This window comes from Thamnophis elegans, chromosome Z, assembly GCF_009769535.1.
Source record: "Thamnophis elegans isolate rThaEle1 chromosome Z, rThaEle1.pri, whole genome shotgun sequence".
NCBI classification, from domain to species: Eukaryota; Metazoa; Chordata; class Lepidosauria; order Squamata; family Colubridae; genus Thamnophis; species Thamnophis elegans.
In genome coordinates, this window is record NC_045558.1 from 66,270,721 (window position 1) to 66,298,610 (window position 27,890).

Genomic DNA, 27,890 nt, shown 5'->3' on the forward strand with positions numbered 1-27,890 from the left:
AAGGATTGGTGCCTATCGGAAAAAAATGTGAAGTATTGTTCTTTAACATTCCGTTCTCACCAAATATCTCTCAGTTCCATATCATCCATCATGTCGAAGAAAGATTTAGGCAATCTTGCTCGTGTTTGAGTATTTTGCAAAAGTCCCTTCTTGTCTTTCATAGTATCCAATACTCCGTTCCAACCACCCAATAATATACATGATTTATAATCCCATTGTATTAATTTAGTATGGAGCAACTTGTAAAAATTTTCTTGTTGTTGGTTGGGAGCATATACTCCCGTTAAGAGTATTTTCTTTCTTTCTATTAATAATTCAATTGCAATATATCTTCCTTGAGGATCTGCTTCAATTAATTCAGCCTTTAAGTCTTTCCTTAAATATATGACTATACCATTTTTCTTCTCTGGAGCAGATGCCACAAAATGTATTCCCAATCTTTCATTCATCAAATATTTCTGGTCATTTGTTCTAATATGTGTTTCTTGCAAACAAATTACATCGTTTTTGAATTGTTTCAAATGGTGAAATATTTTTTTCCCTTTTTTGTGGTGAATTTAATCCATTAACATTCCAGATTAGAAATTTAATTGTCATCTTTAGCCCCCTGAAGCTTTTTAAGAGCCACCTGGAAATTCTGCTGGAATTTCTTCTTCAGTCTGGCTCCCCCCACAGCTTCTGTGTTTATATTTGTAGCTTCTTGGATTGTTGTCTGAGCTTGTTGCATCTTTAATTCTTGTTCTTTATGTTTGGTTGCCACTCGAGTTTGTCTTTGTTCCATAACTCCTTCTGTCTCCTCAAGTAATTCCAGGGCTTGAGCAGCACCCGCTTGTAGCTGGATATCTTCCTGTCTAGCCTCCCCTGCTTCTTTTCTTCTTCTGGATCCTGGAGATCCTGGGTATCCTGCCCTTAGTACATTACTGTAAAAATCTCTTGCCTTCCAAACTGAATTAAGACGATATCTTTCTCCTAAATAATTCACCACCAATCCAGCTGGAACCTCCCATCTGTACTGTATCTGGCAATTTCTGAGTTCATCCACTAAGAATGCATAGTCCTTTCTAGATCTCAACATTTTCAGGAGGATTTCCTTCAATAGTAACACCTCCAGACCTGCCACTTGTACTTTATCTTTATAGGTCACTTGTAATATTCCATTCCTTGTTTTCCTGGTGACAAAATAGATTACAATATCTCTTGGTAGTTGTCTCTGTCTGGCAATCCATGAATTAACACGGTAAATTTTGTCAATCTGCCAATCATATTCCGTCTTGGATTCGCCAATTAGTTGAGCAAAGGCTTCTGCAAAAATCTCTTTCAAATTTTCTTGGTTATTTTCTTTCAGTCCTCTTATTGTCAAGGCAAATTCCATCGCTCTATATTGTATCATTGTAACTTCTGCCTCTTACTTTTCGATCTTGCTTTGAGCCTCATCAACTTTGTTCTCCAAATTCACATTAGACTGATTAATTTCTTCCACCCTATCCTCCAGTGATGTTACATAACCAAGCAAAGCCTTAAATGCCTCCACTATATCCTCTCTTATTTGCTGATTGCTAGTTTGGATTAGATTCTTAATTTCAGACATTTCATCAGACACATCTTTAAAAGCAGCTGTAATTTTTCCTTCCAAAACAGAGGCTTATTCCTTTAAAGCACCTTGGAGGGCTTCAAGAGTTAATGTTTGAGTATCTGCAGGGGGTAATAAAGACTTCAATTTGTGTGTCTGGGCTGGGGAACTCCGAGCGCTCTTAGAAGCACTTAAGTTTCCGAAGAGAAGGCGTGGGAGGAGTAACACGTGGGTATTACCCAAGCCTTCTTGCCTATTGGAGACTGAGGTATTAATCTTTTGGAGCCACACCTCCGTACCTCCTCCGACTCCCCCAGATTACCTCAGTCTGCAGTCTGAAAAGGAGTTTTTTTTCCTTCTCTCCCTTCTCTTCGAAGACTTAGAGTTTTTTTCCTCAAGATTGGATCAGCGATCTCCAGCTACAAAGGTTTCTGATAAGGACCTTGCCTTTCTCCTCACCTCTCCTCCGCTGTGCTCCGCGCCGCTGGAAAAGCCTCGTTGCAAACCAGCGTGTGCGCGCGCACCCCGTGCGACCGGCTGGTCGCGTAAGAGAGGGCAAAGAAGCCTCTGCCTGGCACGATGGATCCAGGCGAAGCCCAGGCCTGTGGGAGGCAGAAGAGGACCTGCGAGGCTCGGGGACTTCCAGGAGCTTCCCCCTACGATCTCCAGCAGCAGGAGGATCGGTCCGGTCGCCATTTTGAAAAGAGCACGTGGTCAAGCACTTGATCGGAGCTTCCCTACGGAGGCCCAAAGTGCTCAGAAGGCTCCAGCAAGCCGGAAGAGGCTTCTTCTAGGCTCCACCACGCTGGTGATCCGGGGGGGTGATCCAGAGCTGGGCCTGCCGGTAACTGCTTCAGAGGATCAGCACAAGGGCTTAAAGAGCGGATCCAGCCCCTGAGAGCAGAATCCCACCTTGCAGCCGGCTATAGGAGGAGGAGGTGGTGTGCATCTAACCGTGAGTAATGGCGGAGGTGACCAGAATCAAGGGCACCAGGCCCAAGGCCCCAGGGGGTGAGGATCCCGGTGAGGGAACTTCCAGAGGTTTTTCCCCAGCACCCAGGGGGAGATCCCCACTGAGGAGGGATAAGGCCAGGGCCCCCAAACAGGCAGTCCCCAGGAAGGAGGCCAGAAACACCAGGGCCTCGGCCAGGGAATTCAGGGCGACCATCAGCCCTTCCCCTTCCAGGTCTCATTCCTCTCGCAGGGCCCCAGCCTGGGTGGAGGCCCGGGCAGCATCTCCAGCCTCTCCGGGGGCTCCTTTAGAAGGCATAGCTCTTTATTGCCCCCCCCCACTTTCGCCTGCTCCCCCTGCGGACTCCAGAGCGGATCCCTTTGGGCGCAGAACCACCAGCCCAACCAGGCCTCGCCTGGCTCCCCTTTCTCCGGAGCCCAGGGAATATCCCCAGCCTCCAGAACTACAGCCTGCTCTACCTGACTTAACCAACAGTTTCTAGGACATGCTAGCTAGGGCTCTGGCCCAGGTAATGGCGTCTAGCTTAGGTCAGCAACCTCAAGGTTCCAGGAGCAGGGCCCCACAGGATCCCCCTAGAATCCAGCAGGAACGTCCCAGCACCTCAGCTGCCAGGGAAGCCAGGTCTCCCTCCCCTTCCACGGCTAGCGAGGCTTCTGACCTAGAAGAAGGAGAATTAAAAGAGGTGGGGTTCTCAGAAGATGAGGATCCCCAGACAGAGGATGATTCCACCGTGGCAGGGCTTTTTCCCCCTTCCTTATTTAGCTCCTTACTTCGCAAGGCAGCGGCCACAGCCGATCTGGATCCTCCCCCGGATCCCAAACCGGCAGCAGAATCATTGGACAAGAGTAAGAGCAAAAAATAAAAGGGGCCCTTCCATAGACCCCCCGTGGCCAAGGAGGAGATTCCCGCTCAGGAGATGTTCATGGAAGTCCTTAAATCGCAGTGGGTAAAACCAGGGTCCTTCCCCACCCCAGGTGGGAATGAAAGAAAGTTTTACAACCTTAATCAAACTTTTGCCCAGGCTCTCCAGGTACCGGAGGTGGACAACCCAGTGGCCACTCTGGCTTCATCCTCAACAGTGGTCGCAGGAGACACTGCCAATTGCCTCAAACCTGAGGACAAGAAGGCAGACATTGTCCTGCGCAAAACGTTTCAGGCTATCACCTGGGCTATCAGGGCGCCTGCCTCCACCTCTTTCTTTAACAGGTTCACAGTCCTATGGTTGGAGCAGCTGAGGGACAGGACTCCGGCCTCAGATGTGCGCCTGCTACAAGACATATCCAAGATGCTGGCAGCAACGCAGTTCTCAGCAGATGCCACGCTGGATGCGGTAAAGTATGTGGCCCGAGCTATGTCTTCCTCAGTTACTTCTAGGCGCATGCTCTGGCTACGTCACTGGCAGGCAGAATCCCGGATGAAGTGGCACCTAACGGGCGCAGACTACACCGGGGAGAAGCTATTCGGGACGGCGCTGGATCCTCTCCTCATAGAGGATAAGAACAAGCGGAAGGTGCTCCCAACAACAACTAAGTGATCGGACTTCCACCACACGCCATACCCCAGGAGGGCCCCGTACCGACCACCCGACGGGGACAACCAGAATCAGAGGTACCAGAACCCTAGATTCCACAGGCAAGGGCATAGACAGTTCCAGAGGGACAGATTCAAGGGCCAGCAGCAAGGCAAGCAGCCCTTTCGAGGGGGAGGCGGTTGTCCCTTCCGCAGATTCAGGTAATCCGGGCCCGGATTTTCCCATCGGCGGTCGCCTCTCCCTGTTTGCGGATGCCTGGGAATGGGTCACCTCGGACGAGTGTGTTCTCCAGACTGTAAGGCTCGGGCTACACCTGGAGTTTCGTTCTCTTCCCCCCAGCAGATTCCGCACCTTCGCCCCCTCTACAGACCCGGCCAAGCGGGCCCTTAAGGCCAAAGCCATTAAACATCTACTTGACATCAGGGCCATTGAAAGAGTCCCAGAGGGGGAGGAGGCCTCCGGGTTCTACTCAAACCTCTTCTTAGTCCCTAAGAGCTCAGGGGGATGGAGGGCCATCCTGGACCTTAAGCTCCTAAATTCCAGGGTGGTATACCGCAAATTTAAAATGGCCTCCCTAAAATCCATTCTGGAGGGCATTCGACCGGGCGACTTCCTAGCCTCTATCGACCTCACAGAGGCATACTTACACATCAGGATCGCCTCGGAACACCGTAAATTCCTCAGGTTTTCACATGAAGGGCAACATTTCCAATACAGGGCCCTTCCCTTTGGGCTGGCATCAGCCCCCAGGACTTTCACCAAGATCCTAGCAGCAGCAGCCGGTCACCTACGCTCCCTCCCAGTCCGTTTGTTCTGTTATTTGGATGACATCCTCGTCTTAGCCAGGTCTCCTGCCCTGGCTGAGTGAGACCTGAGAACCACCAAAGACACCCTTAGGGCCTTGGGGTTTTCCATCAATTTGGAAAAGAGCCATCTGGTCCCTTCCACCAGGCTTCTTCACTTAGGGTCCATTATCGACTCGGTAGCTGGGGAGGTCTTCCTGTCCCAGGATCGCAAGGACAGCATCATTAAAATGATTCTTGAGGTTCGCAAGTTACGCTCTGTCCCTGTAGTTCTTCTTTCCAGGCTCCTGGGGAAGTTCATCTCGTGCATAGGAATCGTACCATGGGCCCGACTGCACGCCAGGGAGCTCCAGTGGTTCCTGCTACCTCACCAGAGAGCCAGGATGAGTGATGCTACCTTCAGGATCAGAGTGATCCCCCCAGGTACGGCTATCCCTCCGTTGGTGGCTCTCCCCAGCACTGAACAGAGGATGCCTCTTCAGAGAATCGACGAGGAGGATCCTCACCACAGACGCAAGTCTCTTCGGCTGGGGGGCCCACCTGGAGAATCAGATCGCCCAGGGCCACTGGACCCTGTCAGATCTGCGAAACAACATCAACTGGCTGGAGCTCAGAGCCATCCATCTGGCCCTTCAACACTTCAAGGACTCGGTAGCCGGTCAACACATCCTGGTTCTGACCGACAACGTAGCGGCCAAGGCTCATGTGAACCGACAGGGCGGCACCCACTCCAGGGCCCTTCGCGACGAGGCCCTGAGGTTGGGGAACTGGGTAGAGAGGCACCTTCAGTCCATAAAAGCCGAACACATCTCCGGAACGGACAACCATCAAGCAGACTGGCTCAGCAGGGAGACGGTGGACAATGGAGAGTGGCAGCTCCATCCCTCGATCTTCCGTCAGATCTGCGAGAGGTTCGGCCATCCGACGGTGGACCTCTTCGTGACCCCGCAGAACGCCCAGCTGCCAGAGTTCGTTTCGAGGTTTCCGACCGGGGAGCCATGGACACGGGCGCCCTTCGTTGCAGGTCTTCTTTATGCCTTTCCCCCCCTTCCCCTCATTCCCGGGGTCCTGAGGAGCGTGGTGGCGGAGGGAGCGGAGATGATAATGGTGGCTCCCTTCTGGCCTCGTCGTCCCTGGTTGGCAAACCTCATGGATCTGTCCACAGCTCCCCACTGGAGGATCCCAGCGGGGGTGCTGGCCCTGCGCCAGGGGTCTCTGGAGCATCCGAACCCGGAGTGGCTTCATCTGACCGTCTGGCGATTGAGCGGGAACAATTAAGGGAGGCTCAATATTCCGAAAGGGTCATCAGAACTGTGGAAGCATCCAGGAGACACTCCACCACTCGCATCTACAACGCCTCTTGGGTGGCCTTTGCAGACTGGTGCCAAACCAAGGGTCTCCGTCCAGCTGCAGCCTCGGTTCCACAGGTCCTGGGCTTCCTCCAGGAAGGCATGAAAAGGGTCTAGCCACTAGTACGCTCAGGAGACAAGTCTCCGCCCTATCCACAGTCCTGGGGTGTGTGTGAATGCCCCTCCCTTGTCCCAACATCCGGTCCTAAAGCGCTTTCTCACTGAAACCCTCAGTGGTCCATCGATTCCCCACCTGGGACCTTCCTACCGTCCTTCAGGCCCTCACTGAAGCCCCGTTTGAGCCCCTGAGAGAGGTCTCTCTTCAGCTCCTAACTCTCAAGGTTGCCTTCCTGGTCGCCATCACCTCGGCCAGGAGAGTTTCCGAAATCAACGCCCTCTCCAGTAGGGCGGATCTCTGCACCTTCTTAAATAACCGGGTCATCCTCAGACTCGACTCTGCTTTCATGCCCAAGGTTAATTCCCCCTTTCACAGGGTTCTCGAGATTATTCTCCCGGACTTCTGTCCTCACCCCTCAGGTGACATGGAGAAATCCTGGCACAAGCTGGATGTCAGGAGAGCCTTGCACATATATCTGAAATGCACGGCTCCCTTTAGACGCTCAGAGGCTCTGTTCGTGTCTTATCAGCCTTCCTCCCGGGGAGCCAAGGTCTCTCTGGCCACCATCAGTAGATGGATTAGGGCGGCCATCTCACAGGCCTACAGGGCCCAAGGTCTTCCTGAGGGCATCACAGCTCATTCCACTAGAAGTGCAGCCACCTCTGCAGCCTGGTCCACCCAGGCCCCCATAGTGGAGATCTGCCGGGCGGCCGCCTGGGCTTCTCCTTCTCCCTTCATTAAACACTACAGACTGGACGCCTCCGCGGAGGCTGCCTTCAGCAGGAGGGTTCTGCAGGGGGTTCTGGGCTCCCCGGGGGACTCAGGCCCAGCGAATTCCTCCCAGGACATCTAGCTTTGGTATGTCCCACGTGTTACTCCTCCCACGCCTTCTCTTCAGAAACTGACAGTTGGACTTACCTGAACTGCATGTTTCGTAGAGATGCGTGGGAGGAGTCACTTCCCTCCTGTCTGGGCACCCCCGCGCCTAGGGGGGGGGGGGCTGAGCGAGTCCAGGTTCAGCATTAGCTATTAGGAAGGATATGTGTTGGCTGTTTTTTGTTTGTCCTTCCTTTCAGTTTCTGCTACGATCCATCGGTAATCTGGGAGAGTCAGAGGAGGTACGGAGGTGTGGCTCCAAAAGATTAATACCTCAGTCTCCAATAGGCAAGAAGGCTTGGATAATACCCACGTGTTACTCCTCCCACGCATCTCTACGAAACATGCAGTTCAGGTAAGTCCAACTGCCATTTTACTTGCGTTGAAGCCATTTCCAAATATTCAAATCATACTTTTCAACAGCCAAATTATTGAGTCCAAAAAGTCCACCTAATCCTCCAGATTTGTCAATCTTATAGCTTGTTAGTGAACCGATGCTATTTTGTTTGCGCTCTTGATTCTTTTAACAACTTTAACAAGCACTTAACAAATACTTTCCTTTTCAAGTTTCATTTTCACCACGCCCTTTGATGTTCAGGCACCATCTTCCCTTTTGTCCCCCTTGATCTTCCCAGAAGGAAGTGATACTACATCAGAGTTAAAGTTTGTACTTGCAATTGTAATCACTCCTGTCTTTGCTCTGCCTGCTTCTTATTCAAATGTAGATTAAAATGTTGGTTGCAGGGATGGTCGTGGCATTTTGTTCTGTGAGAGCAGAAGCGTCCCGGAAAGCGGCTACTGGGGGGCTCTCACCCTTCGAGCTCCAGAATTACTCCTGGGGATCTAGGGGAGCTCAACCCTTGCCCGATTGTTCACCTCCCCCTCTTTTCCCGAGGGGAGAGTTTTCAAACCGCTAGACAGCTAATTTATGCTGTTCTAGCAGCTTAACGCAATCACGGGGCTGGCATTCCCAAAGGAGCGTCCTTCAACGCCTACGGTGCCACCGGAAGTCAGAAACTAATTTATAATTTTGTCATAGATTATATGAAATGATTTTTCCTAATATTATGTTGAGTGGTATGCTGAATTGACTCTGCCTGCTAGCTAGATAACTGTGTCATATATGTCCCAAAAGTGCTTTTTCAAAAGGCTATGGAACTTTGTTTTTCCTTGAGGATGTTTCGCTTCTCATCCAAGAAGCTTGGATGAGGTCTGACTGGATGGTGGAGGATGGTGGAATTTATATTCCTTGAGGTCATCTGCTCATTTGCAATCTTTCTGAGAGTCATTAAGGCCACTTGAAGGTTAATTTATGCCCTCAGGGACACAGGACCTTATTCTAACTGCTGAGAGGATTGTACTATAAACAGATGATAGGAGAAAGCTGAGTCTTGACTCACAGAACTTAAGGATTTTTTGGCAGCCCCAGCCAACTGCTTCTAAAGCTAACTCCCCTATCACCTTCCCCAGCCCCCTGTCACCTTGGATTTGGACACTGAAGAGCTGATGCAAATTAGAGCCACCAGACAAGCCCTGAGAGCAGAATGGCAAAGGCGCAGACAACTGTCGCTGTGTTTCTATTGTGAAGAGCCTGGCCACATGGCCAATAATTGCCCTACTAAACCTCCCAGGAGAGATACTAGACAACCCAGCAATGCCTTCATTGCTCACTGCTTGGATAACAAGCAAGAGAAACGAGAAATGCCCTGCCTCCACAAGCTTATGAGGCCGGGGGATCCAAGCATTGAATGTAGCTTAATTACCTTTACTCTCAAAGTACATTAATATAATTTGATTCCATTCTGACACTTCCCAATGGTCAGGAAAACATCTTCCCTGTTTTGATAAATTCTGAGTCAACTTCTGACTTCATAAGCCTAGCCACAGTTCAGAAACTTAAGGTACCTACAGTTCCTATGAAATCTCCGTTGCCAAGGATAACTATTGTTGGCCAAATTTTAAAAGCAGGTTCCATTACTCATGCCACTGTGCATTTGAAGTTAGTAATAGATCAGCATTCTGAAGAGTTTACCTTCTTCATAGTAAATCACATAGATCTTCCAATAGTGCTGGGAATCACTTGATTACAATACTACAACCCCACTATGGAGTGGAAAAACTGGTCTATTGAATTTAAAAATCCTGAATGCCTTTCTCGCTTAGATTGGTCCTACAAAACCCCCCATCATCCCTCCCGTAATTGTTCACAGAGAGATTTCCAATCTGCCAAGTAAATATGAGGACTCTGCTGATGTGTTCAGGGAGGAGGGCCCTCCCTTCACACAGAGACTGTGATTGCACTATAAAACTGGTCCCTGGTGCCAAAATTCCCATGAAGAGGTAATGTCAAATGTCTACTATAGAATTAGAAACTTTAAAACAATATTTGGACTATAATTTGAAAAAGGGATCCATAAGACCCTCCCATTCCTGCCTCACTTCCCACTTTCTTTGTACTCAAGAAGCAAGACCCAAGTGAGAACTGATGATGGTGAGAAATTCCCACTGAGAATGGTCTATGATTACAAGAGTTTATACATAGTTATAGTTAGAGACCATTATCCACTGCCATTAATTCCAGATAGACTACAGAAAGCAAGCATTTTTACAAGACTAGACCTTCATAATTGTTACAATCTTATTTGAATATAAGAAGGCCATGAATATTTAACCACCTTTAACACCAACTGTGGGAAATTTGAAGACACAATGCTGCCTTTTGGTCTTTGTAACACTCCAGCCATATTTCTAGATTCATCAACCAATTTTTCCAAGATTTAAATATGTGGTCTTATATTTGTTATTTTAATCTACTCTGAGAATGAGGCTCAGCACACAGACTATGTGTGCACAGTCCTCAGTAGACTAAGAGATAACCACCTCTTGGCTGAGCCAGGAAAATGTGCCTTTGGTTTACAAGTAGACTTCTTGAGCTACTGTATTTCCCCAAGAGGCATCCAGATAGACCCCTAAAAGGTCTAAGCTGTACTTGACTGGTAAGCCCCTTGCCCAGCCAAAGATGTCCAATGCTTTCTGGGCGTTGCTAACTTCTATAGTAAATTTATACCAGGCTTTGCTCATAAAGGCAAACCATTGACCCAACCAACTAAGAAAGGAATTATATTTATTTGGGCTCAAGCACACCAATCGTCATTCAAAGCAATTATCATTTAACATCATCAGTTAAAGCAACTGTTTGCTTGCCAGTCCCTGCTTCAGCACCTGAACATATCAAAAAGATTTATTGTCCAAAGATTTCTGGCTGATGTGTGGCAAGATTGAACATGAGGAGCAGGTCTCTGCACTCCTGTGCTGAGTTCTCCCTTTTGGAGGGCTCCAAATGGAGCTAAAGCCACTCTGTATGGTTGGTGAAGAAAAGAGGGGCACCCTGCAGATCACGGAGAGCATCAACTCTTTCACTCAATTCAGGACTTCTTCCCTCTCATCCACAATGAGGGGAAGAGGCAGCCATCATGACTGCCATGAAGCTGGGACAGCCAAGGCAATAAAGAAATGTGCAGGAGCGGTGTAGATGAACAGTGCCTGGAGCTGGGTGAGAAGATTCCTTTTTTATTTAGACCCTAACTTTAAAAGAAAAAAAGAAGAAAATTGAGGAAAAGAGACTCTTAGAACTATTTCTTAAACTGGAAAACAACTATAGAGAGAAAAACTCTACACCCAAAAGAAAGAAACTAGGGGGAGAAAAGCTAAGTATCTTTTAAAATATAGAAAATTGTTTTAAACTGGGTAGGCATTGTTTTGGAAAGTCATTATAAAATGCTGGAATTACCTACTTGAATAGCCAACTTTGCTTCCATAAATTAAACTAAAATTGTATTAAAAAATACCAGACTTTGGTCGGAGGCCTATATAACTCTTATCCCAAAAGAAGAATCAGATTTACAGCAAATAAAAAACTATAGACCAATTTCTTTATTAAATGTGGATTATAAAATATTTGCATTGATTATGGCGGAAAGACTCAAAAAACTGTTGAGTGAATTTATACACTCAGACCAAAATGGTTTTCTACCCAAGAGATAGATTAGAGACAATATGCGGATTATACAGAATGCATTAGAATATTATGAAGCACACCTGGAGAAAAAAAATGGCATTGTTATTTTGGATGCACAGAAAGTTTTTGACAATGTAAATTGGAAATTTATGATAATGCAATTGCAAATGATGGATTTGAGGGAGAGGTTCATAAATATGGTTAAAACTATTTATAAAGAACAACAGGCTAAAGTGATGGTAAATGGGGCTATGACAGAAAAATTGCCCATTAGAAAAGGGACCAGGAAAGGATGCCCGCTGTCTCCACTATTATTTATACTGACTCTAGAAGTTTTGAATAGAAAGATAAGGCAAGACAAAGATATAAAAGGAATGAAAGTTAAGAAAGAAGAATACAAATTGCAAGCATTCACAAATGATTTAGTATTTATTATGGATGATCCAATAGAAACAGGCCCAAAACTACTTGAGCAAGTAGAAGAGTATGGTGGAGTAGGAGGATTGAAAATTAATAAAGATAAAACAAAAATTCTAGTGAAAAATATATAACAGAAAAACAGAAAAGAGAAATAATGGAGAAATTAGATATTCAAATAGTAAAGAAAGTGAAATATTTGGGGATACAGCTGATGTCGAGGTGTGTAACTATTAAGGAAGATAATTATAATAAATTAGGAAATCAAATGGATTTTTCTTTATATTTTTCCTTAATCTAAAAAATGGAGCAATGCTCAGATGAAGAAAACTTGTTAATTCAAAACATTTTGGCTGGACTTCAAAACATCTCAGAAGGACTTGAGAGATTTGACAAGAAATGGGACAGGCTATGGGATATCACAAAAAAAGATGATTACAGCCCCAGAAATTAAAGAAGTGAATGAAAATACGGAAACAAGATAAGAACTCAGATGAACTTATAAATGGAGTAAACGTGAGTGAAAATGGAAAGAAGGGAAGCTGGAAAAGTGACTTTGATAATTTGGTGTTCCACCCCAAACTCCAAGATGTAGGAGAAAAAGAAAGAGCAAAAAAAATTAATACAAATTAAAGCCCTCCTTAAAGAAGTAGACTAGGAAGTGTTCAGGCCAATATTGCAGTTTTCCAGCAAGCCTTTGAAACTCCCTGAAGTGCTCTTTAGTCAGGCAGCCCCTCTATCTGAGCACTTTGATCTCTGCCTCTGCTTCTTTGCCCTGGGTCATGTCCTCAAACCTTTTCCTCAACTCCTGCGGACACTCATCAACGTTCTCTATTTCAGGAGATCCTTCATCGTGCAGTTGCATCACCCATTTCAAAGCTTCTCCCTTCAGATTCTTGATGATGCTGATGATCATTTCTTCATCATTAGCATAGTCTTACCCATAGCAATCGATGTGGGCACTCAGGTAGAAGACCAGATTGTACAAGTTCCCATTGCAAGCAGCTCTGAAGCATGGTGGGTTGGCAGGCCAATCTAGAGGAGGAGGAGGCAACGGTGGAGCCAAGACGAGTATCCACTGAGCCTGGACCCATCCTTTCCCTGGTAGTAATTCCAACCAGGTGGCATCTACCATATTGGCAGTTGTTAGAGTTACTTCTATGGACTAACCAGTCTCCAATGCCTTGGCAGTTTCTCCTGTAGTCCGAGGCTCAGCCAAGTCAAAAGGAGCAGTAGCAGGCTGACCACATGGATCGTGCCGTTAGTAGACTGGTGCTGACTGGAGAGACTCAGTTGGGAACTTAGACAAGCTGGTCTTCTACCTGAGTGCCCACATTGATTGCTATGGGTAAGACTAAGTGCTGAGTGGCACTTAAGGGAACTGTAGAGGAGTCACAGTCCGAGTAGATCAGTCCCCCGAGGGGAGAAATGTCAAAGTTGGTGGGCTCAAATCTGCTCCCCCTTGCTCCTGTTGATGTGAGTGCTCGAATCTGCCGAGACTCAGCTGGCAAAGTTGTCAGCAATCCCAGAGTTTATTGACAGGCTATGGTCTGGTACCTCCAATCTGCAAACTTGCTGAGGTTCAGAGGGCCTGTTGAGCACCACTCAAGGACAGTCATCCTCACCTTGTCAAGGTGATCAGGCATTTTCCCCTTGGCTCCTGGAATGTAGCCTGGTAGCCAATGCCCTGCTACCTGTTAGAGTTCCTGGTGGCTGGCCATTTGGTATGGACTTTGGGCTGGGCGCCCACTTGGCATGCTATCTTTGCCACCAGTTTGCCACCCTTTGAACCTCCAGCAGACCTTCCAGGGCTCCTCCACAAGCTCGATAGTTGCCCACGGCCTCTCTGACTTTTTCCTCCATCTTCCCTGAGTCTTTCTGCTGCCCAAATAGACCGGGTAAGCAGCCAGGGCTCAGAACCCTGGATAGCAATTCCAGTTCGAGTTTAGGATTTAGGAGAGTCAATTTAATGCCAGGGTTCCAAGTAATCCCATTGCAAGCAAAACTCTGAAGCAGGTGATTTCCTGAAAGAATAGATTTATTGGAAATATATTGTCATAGATCTGGTTAAAATTGACTCTGAAGGTTCCTGAGATTACAATGCAATAATTGATTAAAAATTAAGTTATAAAAGTGACAAAAAAGAAAAAAGGAAGAGAACACTACCAAAATCCTTCTTCAAAATGGCAGAGGAATTGAAAATAAAAGATGTTTGGAGAGAGATAAATCAGGCTATAAACCAAAATACATATTACTCGAACAGACACCAATCATTGTCCAGAATTTATATGGTCTGGACCTCAATAGAGTTGCAATCAGAGGTGAAGGAATTTGAAATTGGGACGAATCTCTGGGCAGATCATAATCCCATGAAAAGTAAGTTTGATAGGGAAAAAGATGACAAGATGGACGCTGAAAAGATTGATTGTAAAAGATGAGGAATTTAAACTGACGATGACTAATCAATTGCATCTCTTTTTAAAAGAAAATAAAAAAGAAGACATATCTGTACAAAATCTATGGGATACGGCAAAGCCATATATGAGGGGAGTTGCTATATCTTACATGGCAAAAATAAATAAATTAAAAAAGCAAAGAAAGAACACTTTGGAAAAAGAATACAAAATAATGGAGGAGGGACTACAATATAAGCTGCAGGAAAGAAATATAAAACAACAAATAGACTTAATTAGACATAAACTGAATACACTAGAAAAGAAGGACTTTGCACTACAGATAAAAAAGACAAACCAAAATACTTTTGAGAATGCTAACAGGCAAGGGAGATGGCTAGTATATAACTTGAAAAGACAAACTGAGGAAAGATGGATTAACAAATAACAAGATGAGGAGAAAAATATATGTTACCAAAATGAGGAGAAGAAAAAGATAACCCAGAAGTTTTATGAGAAATTATATAAAGAAATTTCTTGCCAGGCAGAAGGAGAAATAATGTTGAGAAAGTGAAACTAAAAAAATCCTGGAAGAAATTGGAAATATGTTAAATGACGAAATAAAAGTGAAGGAACTAACAGATGTGATCCAAAAACAAAAAAATAATAATCAGACAACAGGTCCTGAGGGACTACAAATAGAAGTATATAAAGAATTGCAAGATAGTCTAGGAGAAATTATACTTGAAATATATAATGCAAGGTTGGAAGAAGCGTAGATACCACAATCATGGGCGGAGGCAAACATTGCTCTGATACCAAAAGAAAATTTGGACAAGATGCTAATTAAGAACTACAGGCCCATATTCTTGTTAAATACAGTCTACAAAATATTCAATAATAGCCAAACGTTTAAAAAGATTTCTAGATAAAGTTTATACACACGGCTCAAAATGGTTTTCTACCAAAATGACAAATGAAAAATAATATAAAAATAATATTAGATGTCTTAGAATATTATGAGAGACATAGTGGAACACAGATGGCATTGTTATTTCTCGATGCACAAAAAGATTTTGAGAACATTAATTGGGAATTTATGTTACAACAATTGTAATATATGGAATTTGGCTATAAATTTTTAAACATGTTTCGGGCCACATGTTCCAACCGAGAAGCTAAAGTAATAGTGAATGGAGAGGTGACCAAAAAGTTTAAAATCCAGAAAGGCATGAGGCAAGGGTGTCCTCTATCCCCTTTATTATTCATATTGTCTTTAGAAGTGTTAACAAGGATAATACGAAAAGAAATTCAAATTAAAGGTCTGGAAATTAAAAAAGAAGTCTATAAATTTCAAGCATTTGGAGATGACTTAGTTTTTATCCTTGAAGAACCACTAGAATCAGGTCTGAGGCTGATGGAGGTATTAGTGGACTATGGGAAGGTAGCCAGATTGAAAATTAATAAAGATAAAACTAAAATGATAGTTAAAAATATGATGGAGAAGCAGAAGGAGAAATTGGCCAAGGGAATAAATATTCAGATTGAAAAAAAATGAAATATTTAGGAATTTATATAATGGCAGGTGTACATCAATCAAAGAGGACAACTATGTTAAGTTAACAAACCATATAAAAGAGAATTGGAGAATGGAAAAATTTGAGACTTTCCTTCATGGGAAGGATAGAAGTGATTAAAATGAATATCCTACCAAAATTATTATTCTTGTTTCAAAATATCTCTATAAAATTAGATAAAAAGTACTTTGGAAAATTGAATAAAATGACATCAGAATACATTTGGCAAGGGAAGAAACCAAGGTTTAAATTTAAACTTCTGCAAGATGTAAAAGAAAGAGGATGATTTAATATACCAAAATGGGAATTACATCATGAAGCAGCAACACTTACCTGGGTAAAAGAATGGATAGATTTTAAAAATAATAGATTGCTAACACTAGAGGGCCACGATTTACATTTAGATTGGCACGCCTTCCTGTGGTACAGGAAATAGGTAGCACATCAATTCTCCAAAGACACTTCATAAGAGAGGCGCCATTAGAAACATGGAATAAATTCATGAGAAAAATTTATAACAAGGTACCGATTTGGCTATCAACATTGGAAGCATGGTGCATACAAACTTTATTAATAAGGTCACCTATAAAAGATATATTAGATAAAGAAGGTAGATTAAGATCAAGGCAAGAGCTAAAAGAACAAGGGATAGATCTGGAATGGTGGTCTTACCTCCAAATCCAATCACGTTACTCAAAAATATGAAAGAGTGGAGCATTAATGGAAAGTTGATGGCAATAGACACGATCCTTTTGGGGACAAATGATAAATTGATAAAGAAGATATACAATTTTTTATTGGAATGCAAGATGCAAGAAGAGCAGGTTAAGGAGACAATAGTTGCATATACAGTTGGATAGCTGGCAAGAACAATGCAAAAGGAATAGGAAAATAACATTGTCAATACCATATAAGGAAAACTTATATAAAATGTTTTATAGTGGCACCTTTCACCCACGAGAATTGCCAAAATGTTTAGAAACTCAGCGCCAAATTGCTGAAATGTGACCATGAATCAGGCACTTACTACCACATGTGGTGCTCGTGCCAAAAAACAAAAAAAATATTGGCAGAAAATCCAAAAGTGGCTGATAGAGATAACCGAAGAGGAAATAGAATTCGCACTGGAACTATTTCTTTTGGGAATTATAAATAATAAATGTAACAAGAAGTGATTTACTTAACAATACATATTATTATGGCAACAAGAATTGTCTTTGCCCAAAATTGGAAAAACAGGGAAACTCCACAAGAAGGGGAAATAATTAGGAAAATTCTGACCTGTACTGAAATGGATAAATTGATGTGGGAATTGAAGAATAAAGACGAATCAGAATATTATAAGATCAGGGATAAATTTTATCGATAGTTGGAACAAAAAAGGAAAGACCCAAAATGGGCAATGGCTAAGATTCATAGAATGGAGACTAGAATTACATATGAAACTATAACAGTGAAAATGTATAAGATAAACACAAAGCAACCTGGTTGGAAATATGTTATTTCTATATTTGTAAATACGGAATAGATCAAATGTTAAAAAACAGGGTGGTTACAATGTATAACTTTATATCTAAGCCCGTATGGCATAGATTTCTCCAGGATGGTTACACTGTGTCCATTGTTTCAATTTGTGTTTAATAAAAAAAAAACTTTTTATTAAAACAAAAGAAGCGTATGCAGTCCGCTTGGCTCTGCTGATCTGGCGCCACTTCCCTGAAAAGAGCCAAGTGCCCTTTGAAGTATGGATAAACCATAAAAACCTGGAGGGACTTAGGACCCCATGGAAGCTCTCACCAAAGCAGATATTGTAGGTATAGTACTTTAACCAAGTCAATTTCACTTTAAAATACATTCTGGAGAGAGAAACCTTTTAACAGATGCTTTGTCGCAAATGCCACAATATAACAGCAAGCGTATGGATGTGGTCCATGCTATGATACCTTTTTTCCCAGCAAGTCAAACAAGCCATCAGACAGCAAACTCAAAGGTGAAAAGCTGAAAAGGGAGAGTATTTAACTCAGAAGTTAAAAACCGACCTACCCACCAATCCATGCTACCAGGACAACAAGGAGCTACTGATCCTCAGAGATGGACTGGTCTGGACGGGCTCTAAACTGTATATCCCTAACAGTCTGTGCCTCCAAATACTGCAAAGAAGTCACAACACCAATCAGACAGGGCATTTCGGCTTCCTGAAAACCCTGTGCTTGGTAAGGGGACAATTTTGGTGGCCAAAGATGAATGGGAACATTGAGGACTATGTTAAAAGGTGCACTACATGTGTCACGATGAAAAAACTACCAGGGAAGCCCCCAGGACTGCTCCAACAAGTGACTGGTGCTTCCCGGACATCGCCATGGATTTTATAATAGAACTTCCTGAGAGTGGGGAAAATATGGTCATTTGGATGGTGATTGACCTCTTCTCCAAGCAAGCCCACTTTGTAGCCTGGTCCAGTCTCACATCAGGCCATAAACTAGCCAAACTATTCATAAAGCACATTTATAGGCTACATGGAGTTCCTAGAAGAATTATCTCTGACTGGGGTGGTGTCCAATTTACAGTCAAATTCTGGAGGGAGTTTGGGAGGGTCATTGGATCCTCCCAGCGCCTTAGCTCTGTCTGAGCACTAACAGAGCCACCAAAATTTATAGCTCCTTTCTCTATTGTGAAGATTCTTAATCCTGTCACGGTGCAACTAAAGCTTCCTTGCCTGCTAGGGAAAGTGCATCCAGTCTTCCACAGTAGCTTGTTAAAGCCGGCAATAGGGTCTCAGCTGAGGCCAATGGACGAAGCAGCCCCAAAGATGATTGTAATGCAGGGAGAAACGCATTATGAGAGAAAATGAATCCTACACTCCAGACTATACAAAAGGAGATTGCAATACCTAGTGCAATGGAATTGTCCAAAGCCACTTAGGTAAAAAGCTGGGACCTAAAAGCAATTAGACTGACTAAGCAATCCCACGATAAATACCTTCAAAAACCAAAGGCGCCTCCAGGGGGAAGGAGAGATTGTTGATTGAAAACTAATTTCTCTCCATTTGAATTTTTCTCAAACTTCTCTCCAGTTAAGAGGGGAGGTCCAACTGTCAACTCTCATGACCTGAAGCCATCTTGTGCTGCCTCATAGTTGCCATGAAGCCTGAGAGTGGGAAGGGAGGGGGGAATAGATAGTCCAACTAACAGTCAAAACAAAAAGGTTTCCTGTGGGAACCAAGGTCATCATTAACAGGTGGCTGTTGAAGAAGGATTGTTATTCTTTTAATTAGATGAAAAGGACGGGAATCTTTAGAGTTGGTTTTCACCGGCTGTGCCAATATGATGTATCCAATAAACATGTTCTTTGAGGAATGTACCTGCCTCAGAGTTCTGGTTTTAATGGGTGTGTTGCTCGGAACTCTGACATTGTCAGTGGAGAGTGGAAAGTATCATTCTGTGAGTATTATTTTTAAATTATTGAAAATAGAGGTCAGTAGAGTATATAGCATTTGTTATGTTGGAAACGAATTTTTCATAAGGGATTATCTTCAGGAGATTCCATGTACATGGAGTATCCTGTGGGAAAGAGACAAAATTTATATTAATACGTTATTGCATGTAATCCTCTCTATGAATATATTTTTACTTTTTGATTATAGTCTGTCAACATTTATTCAAAACTAATTTGAAAGGTGTTCTCGACTTTTTGAGGTGACTTTTTAAGGAGATGATACAGGTAGACCAGGTAGACCTTGACTTACAACAGTTTGTATAGTAATTGTTCATAGTTACAATGGTACTGAAAAAAGTAATTTATGACTGTTTTTCACATTTATAAAAATTGCCGCATCCCCATGGTCATGCAATCAAAATTCAGACACTTGGAAACTGACTGATATTTTTGATGGTTACAGTGTCCACGGTCATGTGATAATTTTTTGAGATCTTCTGAAAGGCAAAGTCAATGGAGAAGTCAGATTCACTTAACAACCATGTTAATAACTTAACAGATGCAGAAATTTACTTAATATCTGTGGCAAGAAAGGTTGTAAAATGAGATAAAAATTGTTTCACTTAGCATAAGAAATTTTGGGCTCAACTGTGGTTGTAAATTGAGGCCTATCTGTACTGGAGAAGGCTAAAAGACCTGAGAATGTATGACCAATTTTAAGTAATCTGGAATAATTGGGTAAATTTTTCTTTGTAATGAGCGTGTAAAAGCATGTATGTTTTGTATGTTTTTAATCAATAATAAAATAAAAATAGGCAAAAATATATTTTATTATTTAGGGTTTGGGGGAATATAATAACTTCTAAATATCAAACAAATTTATCATTAGGTTTTTTTAAAAGATACTACTTGTTTTAATAATATTGATTATTTTTAAAAAATAGATATGTTTTTAATATTCAGTCATTTGATTTTAAATTCCAGCCGTCTGCATTACATACCACAAATATAGAACGTGGTCTGGGAAACAAACTTAAAATACCTTGAAAATTGTGTTTAATTGCTGCAGGATCTTGCAGAGTTGGGAGGATAAAACCTGTCAATTTTAATAAAAGAATTAAAAGACATCAAACCTGTTAAACATGGTTTCAGCTTGAATATTGCTTGCTATTCATTTGAATGTATAATAGCTCAGGTATGCATTTTCTAAAGAATGCCCCAGCCTAAGCTAAGCAAGAACATTCTTCACTGCATGGTCAAAAGTTTTGTTGTTAGTACCTGCAAACTGACTTTCAGACTGAAGCTTATATATTTTTACACAAATAGAAACAAATTTCTATGAATATGCCCACAGGAAAATAATTGCTTAATAATTATTTTCAAATGGTCTACAATTGTTCCCATCCCTTAAATATTCTTTGCATGCATGTTGCAAAGTTATACTGCAACACTGATATTGTTCCATTGGTTGTTTTTGATGATGGTGATGATGGTGATGATGGTGATGATGATGATGATGATGATGATGATGATGATGATAATCTTTGGTGAGATTCACAGCCTTTGGGGCTGGTTGGTAGCTCAGCAGCTCGAGTCCTAACCAAGGACCTAGGAACTGTTAAGGTAACGTCAGAGGATATAAGCTGTTCCAAGTAGGGTGGTTTTTTGTAGAATCAGAATGTTCAAATCTGATAAATTTAAAATTTCCAAATAGCAAGGTAGCCCTTGCTCCAAGGGCTCCAGTTACAATCGGGACAACAAACGATTTCTTTTTCCACAGTCACTCAACTTCAATTTGCAGGTTGCAGTACTTTGTGATTTTTTCTTGCTGTTTATCTTCAATTCGTGCATCTCCAGGTATTGCAATGTCAATGAACCATACTTTTTTTCTTTTCAACTACTGTTATGTCAGGTGTATTGTGGGCCAAGTGCCTGTCAGTCTGAATTCTGAAGTCCCACAAGATCTTGACTTTCTCATTCTCTAAAACCTTCTGAACCTGATGTTCCCAATAGTTTTTGCTGTACTCAAATCCAAACTTTTGGCACAATTTCCAGTGAATGATCTTAGCAACGCAGTCATGGCATTGTAGGTAGTCAGTTTGTGAAATTTTGCTGCACCCGCTTATCAAGTGGTCGACTGTCTCGTCTTTCTCATTACAGAAGTGACATTTGCTGTTGGTGGGTAACATGTTGAATTTTTGCCTTCATGTAGTTTGTGGCTAAGACTTGTTCTTGAGCTGCCAAAATAAAGCCTTCTGTTTCTTTTTTCAGTGCTTCTGATCTTAACCAGTTCCAAGCTAGGTTTTGGTCAGCTTTGCCTTCAATACTTTTCAAGTATTGGTCATGCATAGCTTTGTTTTTCCAATTTTCAGCTCGCTTCTCAATTACTTCTTTCTTGTATTCAGCTTTTGACTTAATTGTTTTTAAAAGGCCTCCTTTATTTACTTCCTTAATCATTGGTTCTTCACTTTTCTGGATGTAATCATTCAGGCTGTGTTTTTCTTCTTCCACAGTCTGTTCTACTTGTAGGAGTCCTCAACCATCCTCTCCTCTTGGTAGGTATAATCGGACAACATCACTTTTAGGGTGGAAAGCATGATTCATTGTCTTAGGGATTTCATCTCATTATATTATTTTTATGGCATGTTCAGGTAAGCAGGAAAGGCTCTCTTCAAGAATTTTTCCATTCTGTGATAACAACTAGCAGGTATTAAATTCACTGCTTTCTCCTACCTGGTCTGCAAGTAAGTGATAAACTAGTAACTGGAATATTTTTCTTTTTGTTCAAAGGAGGAATACACATAATTGATTGCATACCTATATAAAAATAGTTTCTATACATAGAAAACAAGAAATCAGAGAGAGAAAATAGATCCTACGGATTTATATGGCATACTTAAAAAGTGTAGCCTTTGTGGGATGGAAATGACCATTCCACAAAGGAATGTATCATATCATAGTTAAAGTATTGGACTAAATTCCTAGTTTATTGGAGAACTTCTATTATAGTCTAGACTTATAAATTCTTGGCCTAAATAAACAACAGGATTGTTTATACAAGTAATTGTTTGAAAAGTAGAGGGTGAGTGCACAATGATTAAGTGTATTTCAATATCCTACAACATTAACAATGATGCTGAGATACAAATGTTGCATATAGCTGCTTGCAAAGAACTCTGTTTAATTGGCTCCAATGTCCAGTTTTTCTCACATTTGGCCACTTTAAGACATCAACTTGGGGAATTCTGAGAGTTGAAGTCCACATGTCTTAAAGTGGCCAACATTGAGAAACATTGATTTAGACTTAATGCATTCTGCAGTAGGCAATCAAATTTATGAAAAGAGAAGGGAGCCTTGTGCTCAATCATCCTGTTCAGTCATCTGCAGCAACAAATTAGCTTAACTCGCTTTACATTTTCTATAGTTAAAAAATAGCTAATATTTTCTAAAAGTTAGATTACTTTTTTTCTTTTTTTAATGCTCTTATGCCTTAATTTACCAATTATATTTTATTTGTAATTTAGGTGGCTATGATACTATCCCAGAGTCTGATTTTGAAGAAAGACCAGCCATACAAAACTCAACAAATGTTTGTCAATTACAAGAATCTGGATAAGCGAGATAACAAACCTGGTAAGATGAATGAATTTTCCATATGGCAAATTATCATAAAAATGTTTCATTATGTTTGCATGGACTAATAGAGCTTATTGTCTCAAGAAAGTACTGTATTTTTTCTATATCTATCTATCTATCTATCTATCTATCTATCTATCTATCTATCTATCTATCTATCTATTTCAATGGGCTGCCTGATAAAAATTTTCAGACCTTGTCTGCATATAGGAATGTTAATTGTTTTTTAATTAATTGTTAATTGTTCCAAGCAAGCAATGATGAGTCTAGGTTCTCAAGGCCTTTTGTATAAGATGCTTAGAATTAGCCGCACATCTGGAGTTGGCCCCTTCTTCCTAGTCTCTCTAATATCTTCCAATTTTAATTCTTCTCATCTTGGGCAAAGTTTGCACTCTGCAGAGGGATCATCCAAGGTGCTCTGTCTTGAAAAGCGAGTTCTCAATCCAAGGACTTCTTGGTCTCATGGCTTCTCTGTAGAGCAGATGGAGATCATAGTCAGTTGCAGCCATTCATGAACTAGGAGGTTTTGTTTATGATCATGCCTTCTTACTTCCTAACTGAAATAAACTTGCTTTATGAGAGGCTGTCTTTAAGCCCATTCCGAAGCTGTAGCTGATTGAGAATGCAATACTCTTAAGTGGTAATGGCATATCAGAGCTTATTTCTGTAACATTGTTTGATTTGCACTAAATGCTGACTGGATTGTAGGTGCAATGGGTTTTAATATTCTTTATGGCCCAGGACCTGGGTATTATCAAGTCACTTTCTCCAAGTTGCTTTTTCCCAACAGCAAGATCTAGGGAGAAATATACACTGCAGATTCTGGTCCTTAATGAATGATGCTGTCAAGTACTTTCAACACTGTACTACCCATACTTAAAACAGCCTCTGGAACACTCCTTCCTCTTCTCTAGAACACCCTTGAGAAAGATTGGTTCTGAAGGTCTTTGGGACAAATGAATAGTGAGAAGTTTGGGAATAGTTGATTAAGGATTTTGATATTGGAGTGGGTTTTTTTTTTTTTTTTAATTGTGAACTTTCAGAATTGATTTTAGTCTTATTGCTGGAATAAGGAGTTGTTACTGAGTAGAATAGCTTACCAATAGTCCTCAACATCAGTTCATTCAGCAATTATTCAAAATTACAACCCTGCCGAAAGTTACAGAAATTGCATTCCGGAAGAAGAGCTGAATGCATTCTTCTACTCACAGTAGTATTCCCTATACACCAGACTAGAAATTTTGGGTTTGGACAATCTGGAACTGAATTGCCTCTAAGCACAGTACACAAAATTGTTTGCTACGATGTCTTACCTGTCAACCACTTTTTCAGCTTCAACCTCAATAATACATAGACAAACAATCGATACAAATTCAAGGTAAACTGCTCCAAACTCAATTGCAGAAAATATGACTTCAGCAACAGAGTGGTCAATGCCTGGAATGCTCTACCTGACTCCATTGTTACATCCTCTAATCCTCACAGCTTCAATCTTAAACTGTCCACCGTGGACCTCACCCCATTCCAAAGAGGTCCGTAAAGGAGACATGCACAAGCAAACCAGCATGCCTATCATCCCTGTCCTACTATCCCCTTTTATTCGTGTTCATTTCTTTCATTCATATCCATGTTTATATTTATACCTGTTATCTTGTACATATTTGACAAACTAATAAATACAAATCAATACATGACTAGTGTGGCACCTGGGTGTCATACATTCTAATACAAATAAGACTAATGAAATTAATCATAATTCTTACATTCAATCAACTCATGTATTTGTAGCAATAATATACATTTATATTAAATTATAGTCCATCATCATTCAATTATTCAATGTTGTATCTTATTATTACTTTTATTATTATAAAGTGTATACACTAATATTCCCCTTCTCTTGTTTCTATCACTTATTCTAGCTTTTATTCATCACATTTTATTAAAAAACTATTTCTGTCTATCCTAACTTCTAATCATGTCACCCACCTAAAAGAAAAATAGCAAAGAGAGAGAGAAGAAAAAGCAAATCAGGATAACAACAAATAGAAGAATCATCCACTGTCTATAGCCCACTTCAATATTTTAAAATGTCATGGCTTCACAGAAAAATATTCTTAATCACTTTCTATAGTATTAATTAAAAATAATTCCTAACATATCTTTGAATTTTCTACATACACATAGAATAGTCATATATTAATAATATATCTTCAATCAACTCATCTTTAGGTATCTTATTTTTTCAGTTCTTAAATAAATTAGTAAATACTGCTGTAAATGAAAGAAGAATGTCTTGGTTATTCTCCATAAGTGCTATCCAAAACAAAATTTTAGTTTATATATTTTTTAAAGTTACTTGCTATATATCTCCAGCAGTAGTTTAACAGATGATATAATTTAAAGCATGAAACACTAAGGAAGATATATAAATATGTAATATTTTATATACACACACAAAACATATGCAACTTAATTTTCTGGTTTGGTGTCACGGTGAGATGGTCAAATATAGTGGGGCTCTGCGAATCCCAGCCATAGTCCATCATCATTCAATTATTCAATGTTGTATCTTATTATTACTTTTATTATTATAAAGTGTATACACTAATATTCCCCTTCTCTTGTTTCTATCACTTATTCTAGCTTTTATTCATCACATTTTATTAAAAAACTATTTCTGTCTATCCTAACTTCTAATCATGTCACCCACCTAAAAGAAAAATAGCAAAGAGAGAGAGAAGAAAAAGCAAATCAGGATAACAACAAATAGAAGAATCATCCACTGTCTATAGCCCACTTCAATATTTTAATTACTACACTTTAAAAAAGAGAGAGAGAAAAGCAAAAGCAAATCAGAACACTAAAAGGAGAAAAATAATTTATCCATTAACCCTTGCCCACTTTAATGCTTTAATTGCTATGCTTTTTCTATTGACTTGCCTCCCCAATTCCTCTCTTAAATCTTTGTCTCTAACTTCATCTGCTTCTTGACTATTTAATCTAAGCACTTCTCCCACCTCTACCCTCTTCCACTGCCCAGTTCCCAGGGTTTTCTACATAGATCCCTCTCTCCCTTTCAAACATATCTTCCAACTCTCTTGATACATTTCCCCCCTGGTTTTCCATTGTTGCCTCCTCTTTGTCTTCTTCTTCCTTCATTTTTTTCTGTTGAGTACTCCCTTTCCTGGGCAGCTTGGTCTTTACTCCATCATCCTTCATATGGTATTTTCCATTTTGTCCATAATCTCCTTAAATCCTTTCATGATGTCTTTTGTATTTTGAAAAAGTACATTCATCTCCTGCAGAATTCCACTCATTTCTCCTTATAAAATACCTTATTTTGTTTTAGGAGATTCAACTTTTATGCAACAGTCCAGAGATTATTTATTCAATCCTTAAATGAAGGAGGTGTATTAGTCCAGAGTCTCCAATAATCATGAAATAGAAAGCAGTGATAAATCACTCATATATTTTAACCAAGAAACCATATTAATAGTGTATAGTGATTGATAGTATTTGAAGGTCCCATTGCACTCAATATGCTATTGAAAAAGAGCTGGAGTATTAATAATGTTATAGCACACTAGATTAATATTTTGGGATGTCTAGTTGCTGATTTTGCTATCCAGGAAAAAAAAGTTCCAAAGGTAGAATTACAGTAGGAACATGAGACATAGAAAAACTCAATCAAACATGAAATAACTAAACTGTACTTTGATCTCTTAGGCATCAGCAATTGAAATGGATTGGAATTGCACACTGTTCCTCTTTATTAGTTAATATTTGGCAAGGTTTGAAATATAACTATCATACCCAACTTAAAACTATAATGGGAATGTAAAATTTTCAGAAAAAACACATCTGTATGCTAACAAATGCTTTAAAATATTCCTTTCCTTAACCCTCCTCCTCTTTTAGTAATTTATACTCTTTAAATTAGGCTTAATGGCCATAGACATAGTAGTTGATAAAATGTCATGGCTTCACAGAAAAATATTCTTAATCACTTTCTATAGTATTAATTAAAAATAATTCCTAACATATCTTTGAATTTTCTACATACACATAGAATAGTCATATATTAATAATATATCTTCAATCAACTCATCTTTAGGTATCTTATTTTTTCAGTTCTTAAATAAATTAGTAAATACTGCTGTAAATGAAAGAAGAATGTCTTGGTTATTCTCCATAAGTGCTATCCAAAACAAAATTTTAGTTTATATATTTTTTAAAGTTACTTGCTATATATCTCCAGCAGTAGTTTAACAGATGATATAATTTAAAGCATGAAACACTAAGGAAGATATATAAATATGTAATATTTTATATACACACACAAAACATATGCAACTTAATTTTCTGGTTTGGTGTCACGGTGAGATGGTCAAATATAGTGGGGCTCTGCGAATCCCAGCCAGTTCCTCTTTGTTTGGAAGGCCCCAAGTGACTAAAGTCACCCCAGAGGGGTCACAAAGAAAGGCATCCTCCTCACTAACAAAGAAGAGAGATGACCATTATGGCCACATTGAAGCTGGGCAACTGAAGAAAGAAGCACTAATGAGCTGTTCGTGAACAGAGTATTGGAACTGGGTGAGATGACTTTCAATTCCCATTTTAGAGCCCTATCCCTAAATAAAAGAATTACTGAAAGAAAGATTCTCCAAAGTGTAGAGAAAGTGGCAAGTTAATATGCAAAGATAGATCACAGATCCAAAAGAGAAATGGAACTGTAATGAGAGACTGTTAAGTTTTAAACTATAAGAAAGACTGGATTGAAATTTATAGTATTGTGAAAAGTGATTTAAACTTGTAGATAATATTTTTTTGACCACTGGAAGAAATTTTATAAAGAAAAATGACCTTTTTGACTATTTGACAATCAGCTAGTATATATTTCTCTTCATTTCAATACTGGAAGCTAGAGCTGGGGTGACAGATACTACACTGCTACATAGTTGGAAAAGAGCTTGAAAAGAACCCAGGATTGATAAAAAGAAAGGCAAATAAACACATGGAACAATGGATTGTTTTAAATAGAACTTAGTACAAGTGGAAAGAGAAAGAGCAGGGAGGATATCTACTGGTGGACAAGATAAAGATAGCAATAGCAATAGCAGTTAGACTTATATACCGCTTCATATGGCTTTCAGCCCTCTCTAAGCGGTTTACAGAGTCAGCCCCCACAGTC

At 40.9% G+C, this 27,890-nt stretch overlaps 1 protein-coding gene across 5 annotated transcripts in view; it reads left to right on the top strand.

The window, feature by feature from the left end:
* The window catches only part of BBS9 (Bardet-Biedl syndrome 9), a 347,201-nt gene that overhangs the window by 260,146 nt on the left and 59,165 nt on the right, over positions 1-27,890 (top strand). For all 5 annotated transcript variants that reach the window (XM_032234710.1, XM_032234712.1, XM_032234713.1 and 2 more), the window contains one exon: positions 22,585-22,693. In XM_032234710.1, coding sequence (XP_032090601.1) covers positions 22,585-22,676 — 92 coding nt within the window. In that variant the 3' untranslated portion in view covers positions 22,677-22,693. The remainder of the gene's footprint in view (positions 1-22,584; positions 22,694-27,890) is intronic.